We start from the raw sequence: 25,286 nt of genomic DNA on the forward strand, positions 1-25,286 counted from the left end.
AATCATGGAATAAGATATTACCTTGTCAACATGTATATCTTGCCCTTCTACCCCTAAAGATGTTTGCTAGGAGGTAATGAAATAAGGCACCATAAGATACAGGTCTAACAAACATTTAGGCAGAGCTTGGTGAATTCTGCAGAATGTTGGGGGAAGGTTTGTAGGAGACTGGGGTCAAGCAAACCACAAGAAAACCCACAGAATCTATTAACATGGGCTCACGGAGACTGAACTGCAGAGTCTGACATAGGCCCTTTACATAGGTGTAGTTTGGTCTTCTTGCAGGACTCCTAATAGTGGTAGTAGCAGGGGCTGTCTCTGTCTCTCTTCCCAGCAGCCTTCAGGACCCTTTTCTTTCTACTGGATTGCCTCATCCAGCATTAATATGAGGGGGAAGTACCTAATTCTATTGCAACTTGACATGCCATGTTTGGTTGGTATGCCTGGGAGGCCTGCCCTTTTCTGAATGGAAACAAAAGAGTAGTAAAGGGGGTTGGGGGGAGGTAGGAATGGGGACAGACAACTGCGGTGGGATGTAATAATACATTTTTAAAGATAGGGCAAACCATCATGTATTGAAATCTGTCCCTACTACACTAATGTGACCTTGGACAACCTACCACTTTATCTCTGTTTTATCTTCTATAAACTGGTGTTAAGTCATTGTGTCTATCTTATGGTATTATAATTTTGTATGTTTAATGGCATGTGACATGGATAATACATTCAAAACACAATGACTTGGTAACTCTTATATGGCTGAAAGGATTTCTTTAGCTCCTCAAGTTTCAAATGAGATGGAAGACTCTCAGTCACCTTTCTTTAAAATGGGGTTGAGTACTCTGGCAGATACTACTAATTAGAAACTAAGAGCATGAAACCTACATTTCCTAATTTTGCAAGCATCTAATTGAATATGCCTCCATGTTATCTTTTACACACACACACACACACACACACACACACACACACACACACAGAGCAGTCCCGAACTTCTGGAGGACTTTCATTTAAAACAAACAAACAAACAAACAAAAACCTATAATCAAAGCAAAAGTAACAGTCAAAAAACCAGCTCAAGCCAGATTAGAGAAAGAAAAAAAGGAGGCAAGAATTATTTAATCATATAACCAAGAAGGCCAAGAGATTGCCTCCTATTATGTCAGAACAGAAGGCTTTAAATGCTATAATTTAAATCTCTCCATCCCAGACCTACTTTGGTCTTATTTGGGTATGTTTTTATGCAACAATGATCAATCTATACATATTCTTACAGCTGTGGTCTTTTCTAGCATAGCTCAGATTGTATCATTTGCATACTTTGAAACCTTGAGTGGTTTACTGTCGCTTCCTTCCTCATCTAGAAAATGAAGATAATTTCTATGTTTTGAGGCTGTCTTAAGGCTTCATTAGTCAGTGGAAAGTGCTCGGCACCGAGCCTCACACTCAATTGCAGTTTCTGTCCTTAGTTCCATATTTTCAATGCTACACAGACTGACTGTCCTCTGACTATGATGAGAAGGCTAAACTTGGGAGACAGTTTTAAAACCTTCTCAGGATAGGGAGTTGAAGCCAAATTCAAAGGAGGACTTAGGGACCAAATCTGAGACCAAGTCTAATATTGATCTGAATTTTTACAACTAATTCAATGTTACATTGACTGAGTAGATTACACTGGGCAATTGAATTTTTAAGGCTTACTTTTTGGAAAATGAATAATTTGATATAGAATGATCTTTAGTTTCACCATTTATTGTTCGTATTAAGATGATAAAGTTAAAATGTATGTATAACATGTGTGACTGTCTTCAGAGAGCCATAGGAAAATGGTGTGTTATACTGAGTGATGTATTATATTTATAAATTGGCTTGATCAGCATTTTTTCTTAAGAGACTTAGGTCTTCTTTTATAATCTACTGTCTGGATCACTTGCAAGTATCTATTCATCCTGTCTTATACCTGACTTGGATTTATGAAGGAAAATGTTTGAGGAATTATGGTAGTATTTGGCTTAAAGTCAAATACTTGACTTTGGTTTTAGAGTCTAAATTGGTTTTAGAGACTGTTGTACTACTTTCTGCATTTCCTAGGATACATTTACATTTCCTTCCAAAGGGCCTCCTTTTCTTCATCTGTCTGAGCCATTACTTCTGTTCAACTTAAATAGAGTCCCTTTTCTAGGGTCTCTGATTCTGTGACTGTCACAGCATAGGTCCAGCAGAAATAGCTAGATTCCAAAGGGAGAACATGATATCACCTTGCATTTTAGAACATTTTTTAACCTGTTCTGCATTATATTTACTGCAGGATTTCGACTGAATGCCTCCTCTTGGCCCATGTTCCTTTTGAAGACACTAAATGGAGCAGAGATGGCTCCCATCAAGATTTTCCATAAGGTATACTGTCCCTCATCTATCGCCATCTGTACGCTTCCTAAGATCAAATATTTGCCTTCCATCAATTTCTGAGTCTCTGTTGTCTCTTGTGGCATGGGAATGCTTCTCAAAAGCTAGTTCAGCATAAGATTTTTTTTAAAAAAACATCTATAATAAACGGGTGCTATCTAAGAATTATTCAGCTCAACAATTAAGGACACATACTTTAAAATTTTTAATTGCCTTTACTTTTTTTTTTTATATGTATGGGTATTTTGCCTGTATTAATACTACATGCATGTCTGGTGCTGCCAAAGGCCAGAAGAGGATGTCAGATTCCCTGGAACTAGAGTTACAAATGTTTGTGAACCACTATGTGGGTGCTGGAAGCCAAAGCTGGGTCCTCTGAAAGAATAGCCAGTGTCCTTACCTGCTGAGGCAGCTCTCCAGTCCTTAGGAAGCAAGCTTCTGAATACAGAACTGTTCAGAATCACAAAGCTAGGAAACAGGACAGGGATGGGTAAGCTTGTTACAGACCAAAGTCTGCCATGGGATAACCAGGATTCTTTGGTCCAGGAAGGCACAGGTCCAGCTGAGATGACAGACAGAAACAACTACACACACACAGAGGCGGTTTGAATCTGAATATATTTTGGAGCTCTAAAGCAAGGATTTTTATACACAAGGAGTTGGTATTACCATTTCAAAAAATGTAGCCAGTGAGTCAGGCACAATTATCACAACCATTTAGTACAAGGAAATGCAAAATCAATCAGGTACCACATTTCTCAATTAACAGATACAGAGGATCAATTCACAGATGCCATCAAACTTCCTAATTAGAATATAGAGTCACTGTTAGTTTACAATAAACCTTCAGAGAGTTTGAAGTTTCTTATACCCCCTGGGTCTTAACAAGTTCTTGTGAGAAATCCTTATCTAACATTTAGCCTTCTACCTTGTAAAACAAAACTTCCTGACTTAATGCTTTCAGTACCAGAGTGCCAGAGCCATCCTCATCCACATACGCACAGCCCTATAAACCTGCATGTGGTTGGAAAGTTGTAATTCTGTAAACTATGAGGCAAAGCATTCTTAAAAGGGAGTTTGGTGGTCAGTGAGTCGACTTCAAAGACCAGATTATCAACCAGGCTTTAGGAATCCCCATGAAGAGAGAAAAGGAGGAAGTCAGGGCAAGCTGCTTCTTGAGAACTACGGACCCATCTTAAATAGCTAGGAAGTAAGAGAGTATAGTAAATTGCCAAGTGAGATTTTCAGCTTCTAAATTTACAGAGAGTTCCATTATTCCCAGGAGACTTTTTTTTTTCCGCCTGTCTGTAAAATATCATTTTTACAGACTTCACTGGGCCACTGTGGCATAAGCTGTGTTATTCTTTCTGTCCCTCAAAAGAGAAATGTTGGCTTGCTGGTAGTTGACTTCTCTAGAGGGGTGACAGTTCCTGAGGAGATAACTGAGTTAGGTTTACCAGTGTTGCTAGTTAGAGATAAATCAATATATTAGGCCACTTAAAACCTCTTTCAGTGATAGATACCTTAAACTGTGAGGTAGTTATATAGGGAAGAGCCAATGATACTCTCTTCTGTTGTGGTGTTTACTAGAAAGTAAGAAAAGCAACAGTGTTGTTAAAACATGTGATAAATGCATGGCTGCTTTGGGGGCTCTGCCAAACTTACTTTACTGTAGAATCTCACTGTTACATACCCATGGTAAAAGGTAAAACACAAGAACCCATGCCAGAAGAAAGTAGATCTTAAAGCCTGGCCAGATCTGTTAAGTTTTTATCTCTAAAGTGAAAAAGATGATGGCATTTCTAAGGAAGAGACCCCGGGGGTGTTGGATGCAGCCACTTTTGATTAGTCTTCTCCCCTGGATTAGGTTGTCTAGGGACTTAAGAGTTATACGAAGGTATTGCTAGGTGCCTGGCAGAAGCAAACCCAAAACTCCCTAGATGGTTTGATGTCACAGTAATACAGTAAAGGACTGCTCAGAATAACCAATGGGTCCTGCCTTACAGAGATCCCAGAAACTTTCCAAACACATCTTGCATGATACAGATGTAACAAACATCACACATCCACATAGTTTCAGACAGTATAAATATAAGCTAAAGGGCATAAGGTAAGTATTTTGCCTGAAGAACTAGAAGAAATAAAAACATTTCTGGTTTTAAATTTATCTTTATTCTATTTTGTGGGGAGGGGTACATGCCATACATTCATCTGTGGAGGCCAGAGGACAACGCATAGGAGCAGGTTCTCTCCTTCCACTCTTTGGGTCCTGGGGATGAAGCTCAGGTTACAGATAGGACTTGAATTACCAGGCTTGTCAGCAAGTGTCAGTAACCACCAAGCCATCTCATTGGCTCAAAATATCATTTTTTAAGTGCCACATTTTTAAAAGGACCAAACTGAACAGCTGAAAATAAAACTGAGAAATTTCAAACCTTTGAAATTAAAAATCATTAACACATATGTAACTTGAAAGATGTCCACCGTAATCTCGCGCCCTGCCTCGACCCACAAGGAAAGACGCAACAGGACCAGGTTCTTCTCTGCAGTGCTTTATTCAGGACTTTTTCTTTCTTCTTTCTGGGGCCCCGAGCCCTCTCCCTGCCGCCCTTATATAGCCTTTCAGCCTCCTCTGCAGAAGATAGATAGCTAGATAGCGCCGCTTCCTAATAGGTGTACTAAGTGAATTCTTCATAAGCATATAAGTGTGATAACATATACAGCATACTGCACATGTACTAAAGTTGTTTACCACCAGGGAGCTGCATCCGGTCAGCGCCATCTTGTAATGGCGATGAACAAAGGTGGCTTACTACACCATAATACATATGTATGTGTATTATATATGCATATATACACACATGTATATATACACATATATGTATTTATGGAGATTCCCTCTCAGACTGTAACATTAAGAAGAAATGAATACATACTAAGGAGAAAAAACAATGAGATATAAGGAGGTTTCATATATGGAAATCATGAAACCCAGAAAGACTAGTAGAGTAAAAGGGAAGTAATATTTGGTTTTTTGGATTTTTTTTTTTTCCGAGACAGGGTTTCTCTATATAGGCCTTGCTGTCCTGGAGCTCACTCCGTAAACAAGGCTGGCCTCGAACTCAGAAATTCGCCTGCCTCTGCCTCCCAGAGTGCTGGATTACAGGTGTGTGTCACCACTGCCCGGCAGGGAAGTAATCTTTGAAAAGATCGTAAGTTTTCCAGCGTGTGTAATAGAAACAAATATACATTGTTATAATAGGTATTATTATAACTGTAGAAAACAAAGGCCAAAATAGAAGACCTGAGCAGGTAATCAGCAGGATGCCTTCACAGTGGTTACATTAGACAGCAGCAGTTCAAGCCAAAGGCAATGACTATGTTTCAGAGTACTAAGTCATCTACCTTGAAGCTGATATCCAACCACACTGTCATTTCAGAATGGAAGTGAAAATCAGACTATCAAACAAACCAGTGCAGGTAGAGCCTAGCATAGCCCATGAGTATATTTCAGGAAGAAAGAAATTGAACCACAAAGTAAGAATAAAACCAAGAAGATTTGGTGAAGAAATGGGTTTGTTTTCATGTAGATTATTGTATGCTCTAAGTATAATAACAAAGTGGTTAACTGGGAGTAAAAACAACATAGAAATTAATTACTTATCTCTTTATGACTTAGAATTAGTTAAGACAGTCTGAAGTTCTTTCATTGTCTAGGTCTATTAGGATGGGGTAGACTTTGTATGCCACCTATGCAGTTAAATTCTTAAGGGAATCCTTAAAAGATTATAAATAGAGTAACTTCTGAGTTGGTAAAGGAGCAAGGGGAGAAATTTTAATAGAGATGTTTTAGAATTGTTTTAATTACCCATAAAGTTAAGTTCTTAAAGGAATCCATCAAACAGCTATAAATAAGAATGTTTAACTTCTCAGTCAGTGAAGAGAAAGTGGTGGAAATGTAGTTCATTGAAAAAAGTAAAAGAACCATAAATAAAATTAAATAGACTCATAGGCAGTAAGATCTCTTTAATAAATTCAGATGGGCTTAGTGGAACCTGCTTGTAGTTTTCAGAAAGCTGAGATGGGGCAATCCCTTGAGCGCAGGAGTTTGGGTCAAACTTGGGAAACATATCAAGACCTCTCAAAACACAATTAAGTAAATATTCTATTACTATCATCACGAAAAATGTTTTAATTACAACATACTATTTGTAATATACATATTTAAGCATAATAACATAAAAATTTTGGTAGTAGCCATTGGACATGGTAGTACACACCTTTAATCCTGGCACTCTGGAGGCAGAGATAGAGGCATGTGGAGCTCTATGAGTACAAAGACAGCCTAGTCTATATAGCAAGTTCCAGGCCAGCCATGGACTGAATAGTAAAACCCTGTCAAATATATATATTGACAGTGTAAAAACATAAGATATAGTACCAAGCAGACTTTTATCAAGATAAAATTTATATAAAGTAGAAGGTCAGACAGAGATGTTGATACTACTAAAAAACATTAGAGAAGTCACTAGGTGATGAGTTAAAAGTAACAGTTCATCAAGAAATCAAAACAATCATAATAGTACATATGCCCCTTAAAATAGCCTTAGAGTCCATGAAGAAAAAAATGATACTCAATGGTGATGTGGCAATTCTTTTCCTAGGAAGATAATAGCAATATCCAGCCTCTCCTTATAAGACCCAGTGACAAATCTAACTCCAGGCTAGGAACCCAGTGAGTCAGTGGAGCATGCTGTAAAACATGAGTGAGGGGTTGCTTATAAAATATGGGTAACCTCACAGCAGCTGCACTGGAAAGTCTTCATCCAGGATGGGTGATGGCTTCCTCATATCTACATAGGTGGGTGGAGCGCCTCTCTCCAGTTAACCTTTCCCATCCTATGTTCTCTAGTACCTTGCTAGACCCTAAGATTATATGCAGTTATGGCAGGATTGCATATAAATGACTGAGTGCTACAAGAGGGAGAACATCTCAGAAGAGGGTCCAGTGACTCTTCCTCTGCCTTCCTTCTCTGAGGGAACATCAACAGGCTGCTGGTGGTGGTCTGTTGTAAGCAGATGCACTACTCTGATCAAGATGGTAGCTGTTTTGCTCAGAGAGCCTCATTCTGTAACACAACAAAACTGGAAAACCTGCTTGGCAGTAGTGGCGCACCTCTTTAATCCCAGCACTTAGGAGGCAGAGGCAGGTGGATTTCTGAGTTGGAGGCCAGCCTGGTCTACAGAGTGAGTTCCAGGACAGCCAGGGCCACACAAAGAAACCCTGTCTTGAAAAAAAACAAAACCCAAAAAACTGGAAAACCTGCAATCAGTAGGAAATGTATATCTCTCAGTGATTGATAACTAAAGCAGGCAAAAATCCATATACCAATCGAGCATTGGTCAACTTTTAAAGCATTATTCATTTCTACTTTAACTAATAGTTTAATAATTAAAAGTTTAAAATACCTTTCATGGTAACAGTGGAACATTAATATACCTAGAACAAATGTTTGTTAATAGCATGAGGGGCTATTAAATGGCTCATGGGTAAAGATGCTTGCTGACAACCCAACTTTTATCTCTGGGACTCAGGTAGTAGAAGAAACCAACTCCTATAATGTGTGCCATACCAATACACCTCCACACATACCCACAACAAAATAGGTAAATGTAACAAAAAATTAAAGCATGATGTATTTATAGAGGAGATTTAAATTTTGTATAAAGGAGATATCTGTATTAACAAAGTTTTAAGTGGAAGAAGGGATTCATGGTCATAGATTAGGTTTAATGTTATCAGTAATAAAAGCTATTTCTTCCCAAATCAATCTATAAATGCTTTGCAGTTCCAGTCAAGATCCAAATAAGATTTTTCCATCTTAACTGCAAAAACCATTTAATTCATTTGAAAGATGAAGGAGAAAGAACAACTCAAAATAATTCTGAAGAATAGCATAGAGGGGCACTTCCACCCAGGTACTTATGAGGGGAAAAGAACTGAGTGGACAGTGAATTGATTTGCAGCTTGATCTGTGTTAGCTACCTTACAAATTAGAGAAAGGTCTGAATATGTCTGTTTTTCATCTAGGAGCCACCATCACCTTCCCACAACTTCTTCAAACTGGGGATGAAGTTAGAAGCTGTAGACAGAAAGAACCCTCATTTCATTTGCCCAGCCACTATCGGAGAAGTTCGAGGCTCAGAAGTGCTCGTCACCTTTGATGGGTGGAGAGGCGCATTTGACTACTGGTGCCGCTTTGACTCCCGGGACATCTTTCCTGTGGGCTGGTGTTCTTTGACTGGAGATAACCTGCAGCCACCTGGCACCAAAGGTAAAGAGCCACCTGTAGTTCCCTGAAACCAAACCTCAGATAATAAGAGAAATCACCCAAATTTAGTGTGGTCAGTGTGTCTTTACTAGCATACTTCATTGTAGCCAGGAAGAATGAGGACTGGCTCCTTGGTCCAAACCAAGGGCTCCCAGAGAAAAATCAATGAAGCCAGACATGAAATTTGGGGAAAAGTAAAAAATTCTCTATTCTAAATATCCCAACTTATTCTCAGGAAACTCCTGCTTTTGACCCCAACCCATTTAAAAGTTTGGAAGTGTCATTCTCAGCCTCCAAGGGTTGAGAATTATGTAGTGAACTGAGACCCACTATCAATAAAGTGCTCCACTATGTTCATAGCAGCCCTCTTTATAATAGCCAGAAGCTGGAAAGAACCCAGGTATCCCTCAATGGAAGAATGGATGGAAAAAATGTGGTATACATACACAGTGGAGTACTATTCTGCCATTAGAAACAATGAATTCATGAAATTCTTAGGCAAATGGATGGAGCTGGAGAACATCATACTAAGTGAGGTAACCCAGTCTCAAAAGATGAATCATGGTATGCACTCACTAATAAGTGCATTTAGCCTAGAAAAACTGGAATACCCAAAACCTAATTCACACATCAAATGAGGTACAAAAAAGAACGGAGGAGTGGCCCCTGGTTCTGGAAAGACTCAGTGTAGCAGTATAGGGCAAAACCAGAACAGGGGAGTGGGAAGGGGTGGATGGGAGAACAGGGGGAGGGAAAGGGGCTTATGTCACTTTCAGGGAGTGGGGGACCAGAAAAGGGGAAATCATTTGAAATGTAAATAAAAAATATATCGAATTAAAAAAAAACACTAAAAAAAAAAGTAGAACCTTTGGAATAAGGGAACAGAGGATAGGCCATACCTCTGCCTGTCACTAGCAGTTAATTCACCTCTAAACCTCAAATTTCTGTTTATAAAAGAACACCTGCCGGGCGGTGGTGGCTCACGCCTGTAATCCCCAGCACTCTGGGAGGCAGAGGCAGGTGGATTTCTGAGTTCGAGGCCAGCCTGGTCTACAGAGTGAGTTCCAGGACAGCCAGGACTATACAGAGAAACCCTGTCTCGGGGGGGAAAAAAAAAAAAAAAAAGACAAAATTCCCGCATATGGAAAATAGCAAGCTCCAAGACAATTTCTATTTTATTTCTGTGGCTATAACTATTATATGCTATACTTATTATCATTACTATATTATACATGTTATACTAGACTACATCAGCATTGTTATAATACCATTACTATAAAATTAACCATACAAATGCAGGAGTATAGTACCACACACTAAAACATAACAATACTTCCAATAATGATAATAGATATGATCTGTTAATCTCACAGATGTGAGAAGAAAGACCACTGACCCAAATCATGGCCAAATTAATTAAGGCAAGCTTTTTTTTTTTAAATTCACATACACAGGCTGTCTCCCCTTAAAGGCAGGGTTCAAGAGAGCAGCATTGGACATGGGTGAGATGAGACTCTATAGCTGAGGAGTAGGGAGTAGTCGGCAGGCAAATAGGAAGGGTTGCAAAAGCAAAACAGAAGATATTTGAAAAATATCTTAATAAAATACATATCAATGGTATCATTGCTATCATTGAAATAATATATAGATCTATCATCCCCCTAATTTATTTGTGGAGAATTATTTTTTCAGGAAATTTTGTAAGGTTTTCAATTGCAACCTTGGGGGATAAGAAGGAGCCATGTAGGGAAAGAGATTACAAGCATACAGAGAGAACACTGACATTGTGCTACTAATAACATGCATGAGCAAAATGAAGATGTTCTTACTAGAGTGTGTAGGCTGAGGGGGAAGGGGGTGTGCGTAGGTGCTGTAGAGGCAGGAAGTGGCGTGATCATGTAGGCTTTATAATCCTGAGTGGCAGTTTTGCGCTGCTATAGATTAATTGGGGAACCACATACAGATATCAATGTTTTCAAATTATTGTCTAAAAGTATTCTGGGTTGCATTCACGCAGCCCAGATACATGTAGCCTGGCTTCAGATGTGCCTGCAAAGAGTGAAGAGATTTGATTCATTGTTTGAAATTACTTTATAAAGTATAAAAGAACACTACAGCTCAGTGACAGAAAAGATAACCCAATTTTAAAATAGACAGGATGTCCATTAGCAAATGATTACATTTTGTGTGGAACTGTCAGATGAGGAAAAGTTGAGGGGAGGGAAAAAGGGAAATGTGGCAATAATGTAATTCTTGCACCACAAAAATGGAAGGTGTGACTGTAAGTGGTAAGGAAACCAACCAACAAGAGGGGATGTGGGTATGCTGTGTGGGAGGGGGTGAATAAAAACAACATATAGTTATATACATGCATGAAAATGCTATACTGAAACTATTACTTTGTATTCTAACTTGTAATCAGGCAAATTATTTGGGTAGACATTCTTCCTCCAGAGAATATATGCCAATGGCTATAAGGCCATGGAAAGGTGCATCATTCATCATTCTGGAGTGCTAATCACAGTCAGGGCCACTTCACGCCCACTCAGATAGCTGTAATCAGAACATGAGTAGTGACGAGTGTTGTGGAAGGTATAGAACAATTGGACTCTTCATACATTGCTGGCAGGGTTGTAAAATGCTGCAAACACATTAGAAAACAGTTTGGAAGTTACAAGAACTGGATGGAGTTACAGTATGAGCCAGAATTTCCACTCACAGGTATATGCTCCCCAAAACAGAAAACATTTCCATAAAACATGAGTGTCTTAGCAGCACTGTTCATTATAGCCCAGAAGCAGACACATTTCAATATATTCACTTCGTAAAATAGTATTTGGCAACAACAACAACAAAAAAGAAATGGATAGCTGACTGTGCTCCAGCAGAGCTGTGCCATACAATTGTTTGGAGTGAAGCGAGAATGCCTTGGTTTCAGGTAGTGGTGCTGAAGTAGTGGGATCTTGAACCAAGGTGAGGGGAAACAGGCTTTTTAATCTCAGGAAAATGCCACTCTTCTATAGGCTGCAAGAAACATATATCCTAGGTCTGTGCAAGGAATGTACTGCCATCTCCCAACTTGCTTGCAAGGCTCTGGAAACAGAAAGTGCCTTGGAACTGGTACTTGAATTATTTTTGTTTACTTAAAGCTAAAACCAGATAAGTGCTGTTCTCCAGACTCTGTTCAAAAGAAAGGTAGACTGATTTCATACCTTCTTGTCTAGAAAGTTCTGTTCTGTTACTGGAAAATCTAGACCAGTCAGTCAGGCCACTGAGCCAAATGGCTGGGAGGTTGTATCTAGCCACTACACATACCTTTCTGACTGAACCCTTGCTGATAAGAAGCATAACTCACTGTGGCTGATGCTTCCAGAGGAGTAGGCTGGCAGCTGGCAACTCTCATGTGTCTTTCAGAAAGCCATAGACTTTATTTCAATGACAGGTGGCCAGAAAGACTAGGCTCAGAGAGCAGAGACCTTCTTCCACAGCATTTCCAGCATTTATCATTCATCTTTCCTCCAGTAATGCTTCTCTTTCCTCCCTCCTGCCTCAGTATGTACAAAAAAAAAAGAGATTTATTGAACTTCCTGTCCTGACTAGGAAGCAACTGACACAGTATGTAAGGAATGTGATTATGCAGTCCATTTCACAGAACAAGATGTGTTCTGTCTAATAGTCTGTTTTTTCTCCTTTCTGATTATTATGTCATTAGAATGCAATGTTTAAAAGTTCAGAGTAAAATAGGAATGTTTCTTGTGATAAGAAAAAGTCATGTTTACTTATTATTCTTTCAAATGTTTTATTTTATTTTATTTTTCCTTTAACTCTAAATTAGGCATAAATATTTTCAGATACATTTTACTTATGAGAAAACTGAAGCTGAAAATGACTTGGCAAATGATACATGAGGCTACAGGAAGAGACAGCTATCAGGCTAGTACACTGTGCCACACCGCCCTTGTACATCCTCCCCACACATCACCCCATCCTCTGAATTTTTTTCCATAGGCCTGCACTATTCAAAGCTTCATTTGAGATCCTAGATTTGAGTCCTGGTACGAAACAGGAAAGAGAAAGTATTTATACTAACAGAACTCTAAAGTAGGTTCTGGGCTCAGTGAGACCACACATGTGTTTTGTCTTTAAGCAAATAATTGTGAATGAAAGAGGCTTAACTAGAGTTTGGAAGAGCCTTAGTTTCTAGAAGTCCTATGTATTAATGATCTTGGGACCAGGTAGCAAATGACTCATGACTTTATCTCCTACTTGATTCCAGACAGTCAGCTCTCCTACTACTCTATCTATGTAGAAAGAATACTGCATGCTATTCACAGCCTCCCCTCTCCTTTACTAAGCCAGGCATATGCCTGTTAGCACCTAAACTCATGGCACCAGCTACCAATAGGCAACTAATTCAGGATTCTTGGTTATCAGACAACAGCTTTTTTTTTTTTTTTTTTTTTTTTTAGTTTATAATTTTTAAGTGAAACAAATCTAAAATAGTGCACACTTTATTTTTTAATAGGAAAAGTAATAGAATTCATCCAACATGACATACTGTGATGCTAATCAGACTTCAGTCATAAGTCATTTAAATTCCTCTTGATTTGATAGCAGTTTCAGTATAGCTTAGCTTCCTAAATACTTTTATAAGAGTAGTTCCTAAGTACTTTAAGTACTTTTATAAGAGGAAGAAAACAAATATACCCTACATCATACTTATTTTCTTTTAAAAACCAGTATATTGCTATCCTGGATTATACCACACATTCTGTTAATTGGGACTGTCTGCTCCAGTCCAATGTTCAGTAGAGATACCACTCTGGAGCACATCTGATGACATACACGGTTAGACAGACCTCCTTTTCATACTTCAAAGACCATTCCCAGTGATATGCTTCCTCCAACAAGGCAACACCTACTTCAACAAGACCATACTTCATCTTTCTCATCCTTTCAAATAGCATCACTCATAATGGATAAACATTCAAATAGATGAGCCTGTTGATGCCATTTTTAGTCATACCATCAGACAAGACCACACTCTCTTCCAGATTATGAGACACAAATGGAGTTGGTTAAAATATAATCCTAGACTACAGATGGGAAGGAATAGAGATAAGATGAGCACAGGTGTGGCAAACTTGAGGTCATGCCTGAGTGTTAAAAGCTGGATTAAGGCCACCCTGCCTTTAGAGGTCACAGTTTTGAGTAGGGAGACCAGTTGTAACTTTAGAGGATTAAATATGCCAAAGAACCTTTAACCTAGGTAAAAGGACTGGAGATTGAAGATTTGGAAAGTTGTAAATTAAGTAACAACAAAGCTAAGTTCTTTTTTTTTTTTTTTGGTTTTTGGTTTTTGGTTTTTTGGATTTGATTTTTTTTTCCCCCCGAGACAGGGTTTCTCTGTGTAGCTCTGGCTGTCCTGGAACTCACTCTGTAGACCAGGCTGGCCTCAAACTCAGAAATCTGCCTGCCTCTGCCTCCCAGAGTGCTGGGATTACAGGCATGCGCCACCATCGCCTGGCCAAAGCTAAGTTCTAAAGAATAGAAAAGTAGAGAGAGGAAACAGATGAGCAGAGGTACAAAATTTTGTTGTTGCTGGTGGTTTTTTTTTATTTTATTTTCAGTGTTTGAGTATTTTGTATATGTATGCACACTATGTGCCTGCCTAGTGCCAGAAAGGGTCAGGAGACAGCATTAGATGTCAGGAGCTGGTGTTACAGATAGTTGTGAGCCTCTGGGTAGGTGCTGGGACGTGAACCTGGATCCTGTAGAAGAGCAACCAGTACTCTTAACCACTGAGCTAGCTGTCCAGCTCCTGTGGTAGCTTTGTAAGACAAGGTCTCACTCTGTAGCCCCAGCTGGCCTGAAACCCACTGTGTAGATGGGTATGTCCCATTTTGCAAGCAAGAACTTGCAGCCATTTTCTTGTTTCCTATGGGTAAGAGATACAGATGTATATCAATCTACCTGGCTCCCAGAGTTTAAAACTATAAAAAAGAAGAAGTTGAAGACCGAAAAAAGATTGAGTATCTAGATCTTAAGGAGAGGAATGGAGATGAGGTCCGAGAGGAAGGCACATGGAATGCAAAGCTTCCATGGTGGCCATTTGACACCTGGGTGTTTCCCCAATAAGCTGGGAAGTGTCGAATGGTGGCAAAGTTAAAGGTCACGTTCATCTTCAGGTGACCCATCTTGGCAGCACAAGATGGTGTCCAGAGCCAATGGCAAGAAGTGTCAGCTAGCAAGCCACTGAAGTCACTAGTATTCCATGTGACAGAGGAGAAGCATTTCAGGGAAAAAGAGCTAAGACTGGAGCCATCTCTCTGTTTGTTAAGGATACTAAGATGTATAGGTAGAAAGTAATGATTATTTTCACACCTTTTTTAATGGTAGTTTTATATTTATTTAGTTGTCTATCCCTATAAACTGAAATCAATATAAGGTTTTAGTATAAGCATTAATGAAGATCTAAAGTTCTCTCTTCCATCTCAAGGAATTTAGTTTTTTATTAACCTATACCTGTGTTAAATGGAACTAATTTGTTACTTATATTTTTATATCTCAGCACATGTCACATGAATTACCATGTTTATTGAGTGATTTTGGTGAGATAGATTATACTACTATTTGATTCCAGTTCAGATGATGCTCATGTGATGTCAGTATTCTGACATTATTCATTTGATTAAAAATGGCAGTACTAATATTTACTAAGGTTGTATGAGCAGATTAAAGCCATTTTAACTAGTGTTCTTTTTCTAATTTTGGAAACTTGATGGCTAGTGTTAAGAATGGCGCATATCACCTCTGTGTTTATAAATAGGTGTACACCTCTATACCTGGACCACCTCCTGCTTCTGCTCAGCTTCCATTTCTGATAAGCTTCAAGATACTGTCTCTTAGGATGGGTCTCATAAGGAAGCATTCAGTACCCATGCCAAAAAGAAAAAAAAAAGAAAAGAAAAAGTATGTGATTTTTAGTTAATGAGTAAAGTCATTGATGCCCTGGATGAGAACAACTGCTTTTCTCTTTTTCTTTTTTACCCCTCATTTTTTACAGTCCCAATAAATGGCATGTCATAGCTAATAAACTAGTTGTCTCCACCATTTCCCTGAATTGATAGACTAGTTCCTCGTTCAGTTCACACAAAGCATACCAAATGTCATTATTCCATCTTTGGTCTTGTGATGTTTTCACACCTAGCAACCTTGACTTTTATTCACACATCTCCTTAACATGTGTAGAGCATCTCCTGTTAGCAATGTGAGGCTCGGTGGAGGTTATGGAGAGTGTCTGCTCTAAAGGTAGATTGAAATTTGAAATGAAAAGGTAGGCTTGTAGGTTCAAAGCACTATAATAAATGGCATACTATGTGATACTTATGCCTAAATTAAAATGTCCAGGCATCCCGATAAAAAAGGAATTACACATTCAGTCATGGAGTATTCAAATTTGATCAGGAAGAACATGTATTATTTTTTGTGATGTGAGATTTGTGCAGTGAGCTGAGCCACTGTTCCATAAATAGTCCTGTCTTGATTGCATGCTTATTGGCACAAACAGAAGTAGAAATATGGAGAAATGAGATGTAGTGTTTGCTCTGTAATGCAGCAGAGAACTTAGGTTTTCTCACTGATTCTAATTATATCTGCTTAGATGGCCAAAATATCTTGCTCCTTGCCTCTCTTCTAAGTACTTAAGCTGTCCCTTAGTGTCCTTGCTGATGCCCAGAGAATGCTAGTAGGTTTGGGTATATGTTTTAGTATCTTTCAAATCCCTAGAAACAGTGAGATGTGACTTAAGTAGTTCACAGAATTGATCAAGACTGCTTATTTTGTGGAAATACATAGAACTCAGGGTGGTGTGATTAACAAGCTTTTATTGTATCATGGACCAGCATGAGTACATACTGACTTAGAAGACCTCCCTGCTTTTTACATTTTTATTTCATTAAATATTTCATACACGTATATAGTGTATCTTGATCCTTTCTTCCCCTTTCTTCCCCCTTCCAACTCTTCCAAGGATCCCCCAATCATATCTCCCTCCCAACTTCATATGCTTTTATGTTTGTTTGTTTGTTTGTTTACTAATTTATTTAACCCACTGAGTCCAACAGTACTGCATATACATGTGTGACCATGAGTCACCCACGGCAGCATAGGGAATCCAGTAATAGCCACATTCTCTGGGAAGAAAAAGATTCTTCTTTCCCTAGTAGCTGTCAGCTGTTCAGGGTTGGGGTACCCTCTTCCTGCTTCGTGCTGGAATTGCTAACTGGGTTGGTTTTGTACAGGTCTTATGTGTATAGGTAGCTACAACATCTATAAGTTCATGTGTGCAACAGCCATTTCAAGGCTAAGGGTCAGAATTTCATAGCCCTTCCTTATCCTCTGGCTTCCACTTCCTTTCCATTCCCCTCTGGAGATGTTTCCTGAGCTCTAGGGCAATAACACAGCTGTCCCACCCAGGCAAAGGACTCAGAGTCACTTTTTCTTAGAGCTTAGACATCCCCACTACAAAAAATAAACAGATTTTATAATAAATAAATAAATAAATAAATAAATAAATAAATAAATAAATAAATAAATAAATAAATAAAATAGTCTTTCCTCGGTTCCCTAGTTGGCTTGGGAGAAAACACTACAGTTACAAATGAGGGCTCCATTGTTTCTTTTTAAGTAATGGTATGTTAAACATATTTAGGCGTCTTTTTCTATGTTGAATATTAGAGCCTTAAGTTTTGGGTCCTAATGATCAGTAACCAGGGGAAAATGTAAACATTTATATATATCAAGAAGACAAGGGGGCTGGAGAGATGGCTCAGTGGTTAAGAGCACTGTCTGCTCTTCCAAAGGTCCCGAGTTCAAATCCCAACAACCATCCATAATGAGTGTCTGAAGTTCTGGAGTGTCTGAAGCCAGCTACAGTGTACTTACATATAACAATAAATAAATCTTTAAAAAAAAAAAAAGAAGAAGAAGAAGAAGACAAGCCAGGCAGTGGTGGTGCACGCCTGTAATCCCAGCACTCTGGGAGGCAGAGGCAGGCAGATTTCTGAGTTCAAGGCCAGCTTGGTCTACAGAGTGAGTTCCAGGAGAGCCAGGGCTATACAGAGAAACCCTGTCTCGAAAAAAACAAATCCAAAAAAAAAAAAACCACAAAAAAATAAAAACAAAAGAAAAGACAAGAATTTAGCAAATTCTTAAAGCAATGACAAATGAGAGGTTCTGAGGAAAATACAGTGAGAAGGTAAGAGTTTGTGACAATTAAAATTGATTGTCTCAGGTTGGAGATAGAGCTCCGTGGTAGAGCACTTGCTCAACATGTAAAAGGACCTAAGTTGAGGTCTCTTAGTGCCACATTAAAAAAATGCTTCTTAGGCTCGGGAAAGCTGGAATATGTTTATATGACTATGGCTGACCAACAAACAAGCGTCTGTCATGATACCTCTCAGGGTAGTCTGGATGGACTTGGCCAAATCGGCTAGCAGACCACCAGACATCTTTCTGGGTTGCTCATTTTAACTTATAACTTTGGTCAACTAAGTCTGTCATATCTTTGAATTTTGGTAGCTTGAGGCGTTTGAAGTTGCCTTATGACCCTGTCATGTATGATTTTACTTATCTTTCTACTTCCCCACTTAGAAGTCTCTGGGGAAACATAGTGTCTTTGTAGTTGTAAAGAACCTTTCCCCAGGCCACAGAGATGAGAGTTTGTAGTATAAAAAGAAGTATGCATAGAGTGCTGAAGGGTTAGCTGACCGGAAGCAGCAGGCATCCAGGCTGTATTAAGAAAACTGAAGTTAGATGTAATAGAGTTTCAGCCTTGGTGTAAGCCTAGCTAGTAACACAAGTAACACAGCAAAGCTGAGCAAAGCTAATAGAGAACATATTTTCTATATCACTATGCCCAGAGTGATGAGAGACCGTTGTAGGCCAGGCAGCTTCTCCTTACTTCAGTTGTTCAAATTACACACACACACACACACACACACACACACACAGAGCGAATTATATTAAATTTTATTTATCTGTTTCTAATTCCATTTGCTCTGTTATTGCTGTAGAGAGGATGATAAAATTAGCAATAACTACTTCTTTAGGACACTTATGACCTCCTACTAAGGATTATTTAGAAAAATATAGAAAGCAGTAGAATCCTAAAGTCATTCATTATTATATAGAGATATGCTTAATTTCTTATCATTCTTCACTTTATGCTCTATTGTTTCTTTTTAAGTAATATTATGTTAAACACGGTGAGACATCTTTTTCTATGCCAAATATTAGAGCCTTAAGTTAGAGTCTCAAAAATACAAGATATTCAAAGAAATAGATTATTTTTAAGAACCTTGAATGCATACTGCATTCTTACCTTTAAAATGTATTTTTCATGTTTAGCCAAAAATCTTTCTATTAAAACCAACCAGAAAACAGTATCCAATTGGAATTTTGGCTGCTTTTATCATGTGGGTCTAAGAGGTCAGCATTATATAGCATACAGATATGATGTTCCTAACTACAATTATTGTAAACCAGAAGCAAATAGGTTGATGGTTTTTTGCCTGTACATTTGCATATACATTCTTATATGTATGCTGTTGTTCGGAAGCAGACTTTATTTGGAGTTGTGACTGTGAAACTCAAAAGTATCCCCAGGGAAGAAAATGTGCATAATCTGTCTAAAATCTCTGCCTAATGCTTTGGCAGCTGCATGTAATGTTGATTAGAGTTGTGAGTCTATACTAAGGACTTTTAAAACAGAGCACTGAAAAAAACAACATACAGCAAAATCCTGAACTCAAATGCTGGATTATATATTATATCTATGCAGCTAACACCTAGCATGGGTAAAGATCAAGTTTATTAAGTATAGGTAATAGTATTGTCCTTAGTAATTTACATTTCTCAGGCTATAAATAAATAAGCAAAAGGCTGAAGACACAGTTCAGTGCATAGTGTTTGTGTAGTATGTGTGAAGCCCTGGGTTAAGTCTCACAAAAGAATAAGAAGAGATACATTTTTTTCTGGGGGGGAAAAGGAGAATGGGAAATAATTATTGCTAGGGAAATGGGAACATGGAGGTTTGTTTTATATAAGATAGACATGGAAAGTTTCACTAAAAAGTATCATTTGAGAAGTTATTTGATATTCATGTGTAATTACACTTTGCCTGGGGAGATAAAACACACAGGTATGCTCACTCCAGATAGGAGCCCACAGCAGACTACAATGCATATATCACCAAAGTCCAGCTTGGTGAACTAATAAGCTTTATTGGGGTTATCTATAGGAATATGGGTGAAGGGTTACTAACACGAGCAAAAATGATTCAAAGACAGCATCATCACCAAAGCCCCCTAGCATGGATGACAGCTCAAACTTGGAGACACTGCACAGCCTACAGGCAGTTTAACAGGTTGGATAGTGTTCTTTCCAAATCACTCAGTAGGTCTGAACCTGTTCTGGGTAACTGATCTGGTCTCAGAGTCTTCTTTGCAGTTTGGTTTGTCTGAGCTTCCCTGGATGACCTCAGCAGTCTGTTGTTTATTCTAGGAGGGAGGAGTCTAGTGAATCCTGTAGATCCAGAGACTTTCTGAAGCTATTTTGGATTGTTTAGCTTCTGCTTAAAAAGCTTCCTTGCAGGGTAGAATGTTTCCATCTCGTAGGAAACTGTTATACAATATTAAGTAAAATAAATTTAGCAACTATCATGAAATATACTTTTATTAATTTCAAGCTGATTTACTTGGTACATCCTTTCACGTTCAATATGTGCATGTCTTCGTCAGTGAGGAATGTTTCCTGCAGACAAGAGTTTGGATCTTAGTTTTAATTTAATCAGCTAGCCTCCTGAAATCTATTAATTGAAGAATTAAGGCATTTAGGGTTCTTGTAGAGAGGCAGTCAGAGTCCTGGAACATGGTTGGTGTGAATGTTGTCCTTCTCTTTCTTCCCTTTTCATTGTGAAGTTTTCCGATTAACTGAGCATCCAAGTTTGACTTTTCCCCCCTACTTCTCATATGATCATCTATTTCTATTCATATTCTCAATACTATTGAATTTTCAAACTAAAAATCTTTTAACTGAATTCCACCATAACAGAACATTTGCAGAAATACAAAGAATTTCTTTCCATTTTTAACCAAGATTTCCCTAAAATTAGTGTTGCATGCCATGATGCATCAGAGTCTCATTATATAATGAATATTTTTCTTGATACCACCATTTCATTGCTGCATATAGTAATTTTAATTATTTGATTCAGGAAATGCCTAACAGGTTTCTTTACCACAGAGTTTTTTCCCTTGTAATTAAAGATCTTGTGGAAAAATACTTAGAGATAAGGAATGTCCTGCTTTTCTTTTTTCATTATTTTTTCTTTTTTTTTCAGTGCTGCTACTCAGTTTATTACCATAGGATTATGCTCCCATTTGCTCTCCTCATCATTATTTTTTCTTAATTTTTTAGTTAGCATACAGAATATTGAGTTCCTATATAACATTTTTTTTCTGTTTTTTTTTTTTTTTTTTTTTTTTTTTTTTTTTTTTTTTTTTTTTTTTGATTTGGTTTGTTCGAGACAGGGTTTCTCTGTATAGCCCTGGCTGTCCTGTAACTCACTCTGTAGACCAGGCTGGCCTCGAACTCAGAAATCCGCCTGCCTCTGCCTCCCAGAGTGCTGGGATTACAGGTGTGTGCCACCACTGCCCAGCTCCGTTATGACATTTTTATGTGTATATATGATAGTACTTTAAACCTAAGTTTAAATCTAAATGCCCAGGGCTGGAAAGATGGCTCAGTAGGTAAGAGCACTGACTGATCTTCCAAAGGTCCTGAGTTCAAATACCAGCAACCACATGGTGGCTCACAACCATCCGTAATGAGATCTGATGCCCTCTTCTGGTGTGTCTGAAGACAACTACAGTGTACTAACATATAATAATAAATCTTTAAAAAAAAACTAAATGCCCACATGCAATATTTTCCTCCAAATATCTCATTTTTAATCAAAATTTCACCCTGTAGTATCAGCATATATTGGTAATCTTGATTGAATCATTTATTTCCTAAATGAATTTTCAAATATTCTAATTTTATTCATATTCATTAACTGAAATGATCCCCACAAGAAAGTTAAGTTATTGAAAATATGCTAAGCCAATTAAAAAACTTTTAGTTCTTTTATTAATGTCCAGAACAAAAACAGGCTCATACTCTGAAAAGTCTGGTCAAGCTTAGAGGTACAGCTTTTAACATCAGTGTTTGAAGGACAGACTGGGGAGCATGGCTAGTAACATCTGCTTTTGTTTTTTGTTTTGTTTTGTTTTGTAAAGGTCAGTGGTTACTTCCTAGTCCTTATGTAGTACATTTGGCTATTGTCAAGATCATGGACAATCCAAGGAACATGGCCAAGGCAAAGGTGGCTGTTAGGGGTAGAAGGCTGACAAGTGACCAGGCAGGCAGGAAATAAAGTTAGCATAGTATGGTGTCGCTTTAGTCATTTCATTAACTTGAATTATGCAATTATGCACAGAGCTTTCTCTTCCCCCCTTTTAGTTACTTCAGCATGAACTCATGGGTTCTTACTTTAACTAGTTATAGTTTGCAACTTTCATCTGTTCAGATATTCAGACTGTCCACTATTTGGTGAGTAAAAGCCTCTTATAATGTACTTATGTGTTCTTGGAGCACGGCTCCACCCTTCCTCCAGTAATCTCATTACTTTCTGATCAAGGTGTCCAGACTACCCTGTATCCTCCTCACCCTTCAATTTGTTATGCAAAATTCTACCAGTCTTCTTGAGACTATTCTTCTAGTATCACACTGGGTTATTTTATATTATCTTGTTCCAGTATAGATCCTTGACAGCTTTAATACCACTTACCACATTCTCAGAAGCTAATATGGTCAAGGTAATTAGCACACAAACTGCTGCTCCCAGGGCTTCCATGGTGAGGAAGCTGTGATGGTAGAGTACCCCAGCTGTCGGCAGGAGTATGAGGTGCACTGCTCAGCAGTCAGAAGCAGATGAATGCTGGTACTCACTGGCTATCTCCCTTTTGCTCAGAAAAAGATTTTTTCTAGACTATATAACAAAGTACTAAAGACTAGAATCATGTCTAGCTCTACCACTTTAACTTTTTAAAATTTTTTTTTAAGATTTATTTTATTTATGAGTACACTGTAGTTGTTTCCAGACACACCAGAAGAGGGCATCAGACCCCTTTATAGATGATCTTCTAAAGGTCCTGCGTTCAAATCCCAGCAACCATATGGTGGCTCACCACCATGTGGTTATGAGCCACTCTATGTGGTTGCTGGGAATTGAACGCAGGACCTTTGTTTTTTGTTTGGAAGAGCAGTCCGTGATCTTAACCACTGAGCCCTCTCTCCAGGCCACCACTTTAACTTTTATGAAGCTTGCTCTCTCCATTTGTTAGTGGAGGCACAACCAGTCGGCCAAGTGAAAGCCCAGGTGTATTAGAACTTAAGTACTGTGGATTAAGGATTCAGTTCTCTCCACCTTAGTAGCACTGAAATGTGTTGGAGTATACTTATATCCTTCATCCTTCTCTGATATAAGACAATCATTAAAGTGGTTAATCATCTACATCTAGAAAAGTGAGAAAAGATTATGTTTAAATGACAAATTCAAGGTCATATCTTAAGGGACAGAACTAGAATTTGGTCCCTGGTCCCTTGATAACATCTTTTTTGTCAACTAAGATAATTAAGTTAGAATGTGAAAGGCAGATCAGGGCTTTCTAATGGGAAGAACTTCCAGATCTTCCCCTGGGATAGCTTCTTTGGATGTGGTTATTATGAAACTATTAAATTAGCCTGAAACCTCATCTCATCATTGCTCACAAAAGACACACATAACCTGTAATATAATTGCTTCCTCCCTCTCTCTCTCTCTCTCTCTCTCTATATATATATATATATATATATATATATATATCACTATATATATTTATATTTATATATTTCAGTCCAGCAAACACTATTTCCTCCCCAGTTCATAGTTGTGTACTGTATGTTTACTCTTCAGGGAAAAGGGGAAACAAATCTATTAGAATTGCTGAAAAGAACTGGGGCAGAGGACTGCTCTTCTCTTGCTGTCTGGCATCATTTCAGTTCTGTGGACATGTACAAAGTATCAACTGAGAACCCTGTTTGTCATATGATTATCTCTTTACTCAACTTAGGTTCATAGTCTATCACTATCTTGGGACCCATAATAATCAGTTTAAAGTGAGGCCATTTGGCTAAGGCAGAAAATAAGAACACTGAATTTAATGAGTTAAGGTTTTTTTCTATGCAAGAAAGAGAAGAACTTTCTCACAGTATTGCTGTAAATAGAGAGGTCTAATATTGTCAACTTCAGTAGTATTGTATGTGCTGGGCTGTGGATATTTATATTGTTACTTTTCCAGTTGTTGTGACCAAATACCTAACAAATGTGGGGCAAGGAAGGGAGGCTTTCTCTGCCTCACAGTTTGAAGACAGAAGTCCATCATGGCGAGGAATGTGTGGTGACAGAGCAATTCTAGATTTTGGCAAGAATGTGAGGTGTATTGCATCTGCAGTCAGAAAGTCGGCAGAAATTAGTGCTGGAAATCCACTGGGTTTTCTACTCTCTACTTTTTATTTGGTCTAAGACCCCAGCCCGTGGAACAGGACCACCTACATTTTGAGGGCGATCTTCTCAGCTCCTTCAGACTTTCTAGAAATACCATCAGAAACACCTAGAAATATGTCCACTAAATGATTCTAAATCTCATCAAGTAGACAAGATTAACTGTCTAATATATTCTTAAAGACTTCAAGGAAGTTTTATATATCTTCGTATTGCTGCAGAAGAAATGAAAACATAGAACTTTAAAAATATATTTTCTCTGATTTATTTTTGTATTCTGTGTTTGAATGTTTTGCCTGTGAGCCTTGTGTGTGCCTGATGCCTAAGGAGGACAAGAGAGGATTTCGATCCCATGGGACTAGAGTTACAGACAGTTGTGAACTGTTGTGTGGGTGCTAGAACAGTTTCCAGCAGCTCTTCTGGAAGAGCAGCCAGTGTTTTTAACTGCAGAGCCATTTCTCCTGTCTAGACTGAACTTTTAAAAACAGGAATATACAAAGACATATTCACAGAAATAAACCTGGTGTCTATGAACAGATAAACAGAAATGTGGCATATGAAACTCAGTGTTAAAAAAAAGACTGGGATGAAGGGAGGGAGAGAAAGAATGAATACGAATATGAATATGAATGTTCTCTATAAATAATATGGACAAACCCAGAGGGCTTTTTCCTAAGTGAAATTAATCCAAACATAGAAGGATAATACTACATGATTCTACTCATGAAGTATCTAAAATAGTCAAATGTGTAGAAACAGACTAGAATGGCAATTGCCAAAGGGTATGGGAGAGAGAAATACGGGGTTGTTACTCAGTTGGTGTAAAGTTTCAGTGATGCATGGTAAACTCCAGAGACCTACTATATAACATAATACCTATATATACTGTGTGCTTAAGA

The 25,286-nt window shown here is 38.3% G+C and overlaps 1 protein-coding gene across 4 annotated transcripts in view; it reads left to right on the top strand.

The window, feature by feature from the left end:
• Scmh1 (Scm polycomb group protein homolog 1) overlaps nucleotides 1–25,286 on the top strand; it is a 136,383-nt gene that overhangs the window by 76,071 nt on the left and 35,026 nt on the right. For all 4 annotated transcript variants that reach the window (XM_052177218.1, XM_052177220.1, XM_052177219.1 and 1 more), the window contains 2 exons: nucleotides 2,309–2,397; nucleotides 8,498–8,741. In XM_052177218.1, coding sequence (XP_052033178.1) covers nucleotides 2,309–2,397; nucleotides 8,498–8,741 — 333 coding nt within the window. The remainder of the gene's footprint in view (nucleotides 1–2,308; nucleotides 2,398–8,497; nucleotides 8,742–25,286) is intronic.

This window comes from Apodemus sylvaticus, chromosome 3, assembly GCF_947179515.1.
Source record: "Apodemus sylvaticus chromosome 3, mApoSyl1.1, whole genome shotgun sequence".
NCBI classification, from domain to species: Eukaryota; Metazoa; Chordata; class Mammalia; order Rodentia; family Muridae; genus Apodemus; species Apodemus sylvaticus.